The sequence below is a fragment of the Xenia sp. Carnegie-2017 genome, unplaced genomic scaffold (assembly GCF_021976095.1).
Source record: "Xenia sp. Carnegie-2017 unplaced genomic scaffold, XeniaSp_v1 HiC_scaffold_25, whole genome shotgun sequence".
Classification (NCBI taxonomy): domain Eukaryota; kingdom Metazoa; phylum Cnidaria; class Anthozoa; order Malacalcyonacea; family Xeniidae; genus Xenia; species Xenia sp. Carnegie-2017.
The window spans coordinates 1,219,029-1,227,936 of record NW_025813488.1 but is presented as its reverse complement, the minus strand read 5'-3'; the positions used below and the strand labels follow the sequence as shown (position 1 = coordinate 1,227,936).

Genomic DNA, 8,908 nt, shown 5'->3' with positions numbered 1-8,908 from the left:
GCTTCACCAATTTTAAATTTTGGATAATGCACTTTAACCTGGGGAACTCCATTAACCTCTTGATTATCCCCGTCCAAATTGCTGTTGAAATGAGTTACAGCAAGGATATGCCTTCATGAAATATAAAATTGCATTCAATTTCTCGAAAGAGTTTAAATTGGCACAAGGGAATAAAAACTGTAATGACACATAGGTGTTTCATCACACATGTTTCATAGAATACCTTCAGAACATTTCAGGAAAGGAGTAGCTGATCATTCTAATAATACAGGCTCATCACAAGTTTTTTCTTCTATTTGCTCTTGAGGTTCGCTACTTGTACTGGGAATATTTTCTGATTCAACCCCTCCTTTATAATCAGACATCCACTTTCTTTTCATCTAAAATGGCATATATTTATAAAATATACCCTCACATAGATTGCAGGTAAAATGTAGATATGCATATGTATAATTTTTAACGTACTCACCATTCTGCAATCTCTTGTTGTAAGTTGATTGTCATCTTTTCGAGGATAAATGCTCGGGTAAGCAACGATTCCGACTTCGTCTCGAACGAGTCGAGGTGCAAAATTACTTTCTGATTCAGAAAGCGAGCCGAATTGCCGAGAAAACGAATCTTTTGTGAAGTGTTCCTAGCCAACTGTTGAATTCTTTGTGGGGACCCACTTATCGCGAGTAGCTTTCACAAAGTTGACCCATCGCTTTCTCCTACGCTTAGCTTCGCTTCTTTCGTCGTTAAAAAATGGTATGCGATGAAGTGAAATGCCTTTCTCCGAGCTGGCTACGTTAGAACAACCAAAAACTACACATCGACTGGCATTTTTTGTTTGTTTACATGTATGAACAGTGTAAGTTGTAATGGTAGTCAGTCTGTGTTCCTTAAATGACGTCAAAAGTAAGTCCCATGCCACAGATTAGAGCTCTCGACATTTTTTACAAAGCGTTGAAATTCAGGTTTTATTCGCATCTTTGCCGAAAGATAACTCAGAAACAGAAAGAGTTATTCAAATTCTGTAAACGGTATTTGCATTATTTATCCAAAATCTATTTGGGAATAAAAAGCTAAAAATAGTTGTATGTGCACTTTAAGGAAAACGTTAAACGTAATTTGATTACTAAGAAAGAGACGTCTCTGGGGTTCATTGTTATTTTATCTCACTAGTGCCAATCTTTTTTTCATACAAGTTTTAACAATTACGTATTGCTGCTGTCACGGAATATGGAAATTACAGAATGGTCACTTGTGGCGGAGCCTTTGATGTTCTTTGATGTTCTTGTCCTTGCAAAGGTTGAACCACGCATATCGGCCACCATATATCCAGGAATTTGATGAGTGTTTTTCAAACAAGTGACAAATTCTCATCAACCACTGAAGCATCCATGTACAAAATATAGTAGAAAAATTGATGTTGGAAGTTGACTCATTTGCTTATGACGATCTTCATCCACAAACATGCTACGATACTTCCGGGTTCAAACCATTTACTTTATTATGATTATTTGGACGACGAAGCGAACAACTTACTAACGACTACATACGTTTTGCAAGCAACGTCAGGATGATGACTAATCTAACAGGAGCACTTTTGAACAACAGGATACCCTATTGTCTTTAGATTACACACAAGCTAATCTGTTGGAGAAACCACCTCGCACTGTGCAACGGCATTTTGCATTGCACTGGTATTTTGTATTTTTGCACTGATACTAGGGAAAATTTATACTGCTCTTAACCAATCAGAATTAAGACATTTTTTCATGTGTATCATTACACTGTAAATAAACCATCCAGGCTGACCATTAAAATGAGTATAACTGGAACGCTACCTAAACAATCTGAACGTAGCTTTCTAGTTGTATTAATTTCACTGAGGCTCACTGACCTGTATAGTAATTACCTGAAAACCTCATCAAAATTATTATATTTTATCAAGCGCAGCATGTTGCCAAAAATATGGATGCCGCCATAGCCTTATATGGCAAATTTTTAGTAAAAATTTCTGCGGAGTTAGACAGGTTCATTTTTTAGAAACTTTTTCTATCCTTCAGATTTCACCCAAGAATTCAATAGTCAAGATTATAAAAAAAATAACATTCTGACAACTTGTGGTAAAGGAATGGAGAAGTAGTGAAGAAAAGAAAACATTTCATGACTCTACTAAGGCAAATAATTTTGCCTGTCAATCACAATGTTAAGCATTTTTTAAGAGCAAATTATTTTCGAAATAAGGGTATCTTGCATCAAACAAAACACACTGTGAGTATGATTAGCTAAGTTTTGCATTGTCTTACCTGACAAAAAATAAACACACACTTGTTTTACTTCCAAGTTAAACAAGATTCCCTTAGGATGCATTGGTTGCAATGAAATAGACTGCACAAGATGCAAAAATCTGTTTGTCCAGTGAAGATGATGTGGAAATAAATAAAATGATTAATACAAATAAATTTGAAATTATAAATTGCAGAGTCCCTTAAACCTGCATCAAGTCTAGAGTTATTTTAGAACAATTTAGCGTGATTTATGGAATTTATTGATTTTATTTTGTTGTTGAAGAGTTGAAAATTGGGGATGAATATTTTCCATCCATTTTCAACAATTGATATATTGCAAGTATTTCCTTTTTGAACAGCAATTGCCTCTCCCTCAATGGTCTCACCGCCTTCCCAATTTCTCTGCAAATGCTCCTCTATCAAAAATATATCAAAAATATATATATTTAACTTCCCACAAATAAAATTATTTCAACTTTTCAACTCAATGAAACAAATTTCAAAGGAAGGATCGGTGAATGTTTAGGTTAACTTGTGCAAACCAGTCGCCCTATGAAAGTGTTTTTGTTGATTTTTAGTTTCTTTAAACCAATTATTTTGTCCAAATTTGATTCTTAACATATTAAACAATGCCAAAACATCACATGCAATGCACCATATTTATGAAACTTAAATATCTTTATTGACATTGCTATTTGCTTCATGCCGCATGAAGCAATGATATATGTCAGAGAAACCAATACATTTCAATTACAAAAGTCTTAGTTTCCAAATATAATACAAAGTTGCTCAAAATAGTTAAAAATCCATTAGTAACATCCTGGCTAAAATTATATATAGATTTATAATCAAAAATAGCATTATATCATAATATTTTGAGTTCTGTTCGTATATCTCAGCAACTGCAAGCTCAATTTGTTGTTTTATCTTGTAATCAATAGAACTGCCAGAATTAATGCATAACATTTGCAAGTATCCTGCCAAGCAGTGCTTACTCAAAATTCAATGACAGCATATTAAGCCAAGATTCAACTAGCAGTTTACTTGCCATAGGACATTTTGTCATGCCTTTATGTCGATTTAATGAATAAAGATAGTTGTAATAAGATTGAACTCAATACATTCACTGTATCAAGTCTGATAACGAATGCCGTCTTGTGCTTTTTTTTTCATTAAATTTGTCGTGTAAGAAAAGCAAAAGTGTCTCTAGTATGAATTTAAGCTAGACTGTAGTTTAGCAGACACCCGAAGGCCTTACATGCGGAGCGCGGGCTCGTTTTATTTTGGGGTTATAGGTTAGGGTTTGGTTCAGCGTGTAGGGTATCCGCTAAACTGCAGTAGTCTCTAAATTTTCTACTTATTATTCCATATAACGCTAATGCATACCTTTCAATCAAGAACGTTAAGGATTTATTTCATTATTGGGATTTTTTCACTGGTTGTGTTCTGTATTGAAACAGAATTCAGAAGTTGAAGTTTTTCACCCAAAATTTCTTTTGGCATCCATGTTTTTGACAACAATCTCAATCTCCTTTTTACGTCCAGGTAATTTAATAGAACTCAACGTCTAGGCTGGCAGCAAATAAGTAAAAGCCCGAGACTGAAAATCGATGATTGCACATGTTTGAGAGCTCTTACTTTCTTTGATTGATTGATTATTTGATTGCTTAAGCTTATACAGGCAACACACAGCTTTACACCAATCAGCGAACGCGTTTATTGTTTTTCTTTTTTAATGAAGATGATCTATTGGTAGCTATACGTGATCATAATTACTTTTCTTCTGTCATTCTGGTACATATATTTTTAGCTTAATATAGTTATTCAGTATAAAGAAAATTCTGAAAGAGCAAGACATCTTGAGATTGCAAAATCTTTGTCATATCTCGTCTTGTTTTTATGCAAATTTTGCAATCTCAAGATGTCTTGCTTTTTCAGAATTTGCTTTATACTATATTTCTTTAAATTGTCGGCCGGTCATGGTTCTCTAGTTATTCAGTGTGTAAATAAACCATTACCATTTTATTTGGCTGCTAAGGACTGTAAAATATATTTTTAGGAATTTTATTTCGGTGGTTTAGTAACTGTTTCAAACTGGATGATTTCATAAGTCGAGAAGTGACTTCAAAAATATTTCTCCCTTATATTTCTCCAAAGCTACTTAATTTATAACCAGCTACAACATGCATAATTTACACCACTCATATATATCTACGTCAGGTATTGTTATTATCTTATTATTATACAGCTATTGCTACATCCCTTCTCTTTTATTTGATTTTTTGTATATGTATATATTTATTCTCCTATTTGTTTACTTACGCTACCCCTAAATAATCTGGTTTCCGTACAATTCTTCCAGATCGCGTAGTCGTTTGAAGTTGGAGTTTGAATATTCGTTGAAGTTTTCGGTCGTTTTGGCGAAGATGTCACCGATTTCTTCGGAACACCGATCCATTCTGTGTTTTTTTTCTCAAAAAGACCGGTGTCCTTCTTCACCCATTACTCGTGCTTGGTCAGCCTCTTCGCTCTTGTTATTCTTTGCAACAATTCTCACAGTATCTCCAACCAATAATCTACTCAAGTCCTTCCTCTTTCGTTGTAATACTCAATTTTCTTTCTTTTTTTTGAAGTATCTTCTAGTGAATATCCTTGTCGACAACAGGGACTATTAACGTCAAAAAAGGTCGGAATATTGACGGCTTATCAAACGCACAACTGGACTGCTATTTAACCCATGTGTTGGGGTATTCCTGTATTCAAGAAGAGCCACAGAGGGATCTCTTCTTGCCTTCTTTGCTTTCTTCATGAGCATCTTTGCCGACTTGACAGTGGCTTCCATCTTCCCATTGCTCCGTGGGTATGTAGGTGAACTCGTTACATGATGGATATTCCATTTCTGGCAGAATTCCTTAAAATCTCCTAAAGAAAATAGAGGACCATTGTCCGACATAACTACTTCAGGTATCCCATACCGTGCAGACTGTGCTTTTAACTTCCTGTTTACGGTTTCCGATAACGTGCTCTCTAAAAGATCAACTTCCCAGAACGATGAATAGTAATCGACACAAATAAGATACTGACACTCATTATAGGTAAAAAGATCAGTTTCCACCTTCGTCAACGGACGATGAGGAATATCGTGTTGGACAAAAATTTCTTTCGGCTGCTGTTTGTCCAACGATCTGCATACATTAAATAGTTCTATAAACTGGCGAACTTCCTTGCTGATACCTGGCCAATATGTGGACTCTCTTGCTCTTGCCAACGTACTTACGATCTCACTATGAGCATAATCTATGCATTGTATCATCTCTTTCCTGAGTGATGATGAGATTATTAATCTCTCTCCTCGAGCAATAACTCCATCCTTACAACTAAGTTCGTCTCGGATCTCAGACTATGGTAAAATTTAATGTTTTTCCCTGTTTAAAAATGGAAATGCTACAGATCCAGATAATTATCGACCTATTTCTACGCTACCGATAATTTCCAAAGTTCTTGAACGTCATGTTCTCGAATTTTAATCCAACGACATGTTTTATGTTCTTCAATCTGGCTTGAGAAATGGCTATTCTACTGAAACAGCTCTTATTAAAATTGTTGATCAGATATTATCTGATCTTGATAATGACAATCCTAGTGGCTTGCTGTTTGGTGATTTTAAAAAAGCATTTGATATGGTGAATCATAAACTACTTTTGGGTAAACTTAAAGCCTGTGGTCTTAGTACTAATTCCCTTAAAGTGGTTATATCACGAATTTTAGCCCCCCTCTTTTATGAGCTTAATTGAAAATTTGGATTATTTGAAGAACTATGACATGTCGCTGGACTTAAACAGATAAATATAAGTTGCTTATTTTTGCCTCCAAAGTCGGGTACTATTTGCGAATTTTTTACGACGCCATATTGATACTTGTGACGCAGATAGTTGAACACGTCTGTTTCCGTCAGTATAATATTATATTATAGAAGGTGATTTTGTTGTCGTTTTTCTTGTCTTAAAAACAAATAATGACAGTATTTTCAATAAAATATTAAAAAACAAGTTGTCCGGAAAGTATGGCCTCAAATCAGTGCTCAGATAATTCGAATTCGATGTCTGAATGCGTATCTGATTCGAGCTCGAAATCCGTGGGTTATGTCGAGCATTTAAACGACTTCGCATATGACGATGAAATGCTAGCAGATGGTGATGAAGTGCATACTCCAGATGATCCCGATGGAATTCTCCCTGCGACATTAGAACAACGAAGTGATGGCGTAATTCCACTTGGTGAATGGTAAGTTGTTGTTTTCTCCTGTTTGTAATATACATAAAGTTACTTTATAAACCACAATGCTCCCACATTTCAGGTGTAATTGTCAATGCTGTCACACCGATTTGTTAGAAGGCGCATTAGAGTACAGATGCTGTAAGGAAATTGGACCAGCTTTGCAGAAAATGACATTCGATGGCAGCATTGAGAAAATATCATGCATAACACAGCATGCCAAATTTGGGCCTTTAGTTCATGAGGCTGTCCTTGAAAACGTCGGGCCACTATTGAGAGATAGGAATGGACGTGCTTATCGCCACCAAGCATCACAATCATTAAATATGTAAGATTGTAAATTGTATGAGAAACAATGTTATAATCAACATTGCTTCATCAACAATAATTAGTCCAAACTTTTTATTTACTTCAGGTACTTGAGAGCTGTGTCATACAGATGGTTGATGCGATGGTTTTGTGGGTCTATGGGATGGGAGAATACTCGGCCTTTACCTGCTTGTGTTTACCACTTTATTCGGAAAGCATATCCAAGTGGTAACACAACAGGTTACATACCATCAGAGGGGCGATGATGGAATAGTCTTTTAACTTGTGCACTGTAGAGACTACTGACCTTCTTTGCTGAGTTTGGAATGGTCAGGAAATATGCCTAGATGAAAACCAAATAGGAGATACATGGATGCACTATATAAGTTGACATGCAGTTTAATGGTTTGAAACAAGAGTAAACAATAAAAACAAATTGGTGCAACTACAGAGAGGTTAAGCTGAAAGAATTAAATGAAAGAATATCTTTTCTTCAATGTCAGTCTGGGAAAAAGACAAAAGAAAAATACATGGAATTAAATCATAGCATAAATGTAAAATGGAAAATAGCAAGCCGTTCAAATGGCGAATCGTTTGCTTCCCAGTGCATACTTAAACATGCTCAGCTTCATCACTAGTAGATGGTACTTCCTCATTGAGAGAACATGTTTCCTTCAGCGATGGCTTATGGAGAGTATGTCGAATAATCTACAAAACTTATATCGAATTTACATATGACAAAAGAAAAATTAACATAAACAAGCGTAAACTTACTTGTCTTCGCTTTCGCTCGGTTATTTCGTCCTGTAATGGTTCAGGAATCCCAGCCACGCCAATGGTTGGGAAAGCATCTTTCTTCAACCTTCTTTTGAGCTTGACTTGCACGCTCAAATTAAGGTCAAAACAAGAATCTTCAAAATGCGCAGAACACAGACACGAGGTAGAGGAAGCCTCAAAACCCGGTCTATGTTTACGCACAAAATTTACCCATTTTCTATGTCTTTGCGGCTCTGTTTCTTTTTTAGGAAACAGATGCAACGACATTCCTTCGGTTTTTGAATCATTGGCGCAACTAATTTCATTAGGTCCGCCAGCAACACAGCGTTTTCCTCCGCGTTTTTTATTAAGATTACTAGTAGAATACGCCATGTTGATATATGTGTTCAACTTTCTACGTCACAAGTCATTAGCATACCGATCAAAAAGTTCGCAAAAAAAATGCTGAAAATCGTGACTTTGAACGTCCGTAAAATCACTTTCACCAATCCAATTTCAATTATAATTGCAGATTTAAAATCACTGAAACAAGGTCTTTAGATTTAGCTAATAAAAAAGGGGGGCTAAAATTCGTGATATAACCACTTTAAATGGTTCAACTCATATTTGTCAAACAGGTATCAATACGTGTCAGTGAATGGCGTCTCCTCTGCTACAACTATTATTGATCGTGCTGTACCGCAGGGTTCAGTCTTGGGCCCCTTTTTGTTTATCATATTTATTAACGATTTGCCTAAATCAATAAAAAACACCTCAATGAATATTTTTGCTGACGATACCACTCTTGTTAAATCTAATCATTATTCAGATGTTTCCTCTATTGAACGCATATTACAAGAGGATACAACTAATTCGAACTCATGGGCAAATAAAAATTTAATGGTGCTTAGCTCTACAAAATCAAAAACTATGCTTATCACTGGATAAAGAATTGCAAAGAAACTGGTAAATTCATCTACATTATTGTGTGTTCATATTAATGGCAATATGTTAGAGCAGGTTTCCCACCAGAAGCTTCTGGGAATCATTTTAGATGAAGACCTAAGCTTCAAATCAGTTAAAAATTGTTCGAAGGATTCGTTTATGCCTTGTAGTCTAGAGAAGAATCTGTATCTTTTAACCGTCTCATTTCTTTTTGGGTTGCAATAACTATCAAATGCAGCAGTTATTTGCACTAAAGTTCTTTCTTCGGTGGGAGTTTCAAACTGCATAGTCTCAAAGATTTCACGCACTTTGCTCCCTATAAGATAAAGAAATACCTTTATCTTCAT

General features: G+C 35.5%; 1 protein-coding gene across 1 annotated transcript; it reads right to left on the bottom strand.

Annotated features, from left to right (window-relative positions):
• Positions 1-4,953: 4,953 nt before the first annotated feature.
• LOC124453409 (uncharacterized protein K02A2.6-like) lies at positions 4,954-5,589 on the bottom strand. The gene has a single exon (XM_047004231.1). The coding sequence runs from the start codon at positions 5,587-5,589 to the stop codon at positions 4,954-4,956; it is 636 nt and encodes a 211-aa protein (XP_046860187.1).
• Positions 5,590-8,908: the final 3,319 nt, after the last annotated feature.

Bases quoted from the DNA above. Each gene is read 5' to 3' on its own strand.
- LOC124453409 (XM_047004231.1), bottom strand. From the start codon at position 5,589: ATGATACAATGCATAGATTATGCTCATAGTGAGATCGTAAGTACGTTG.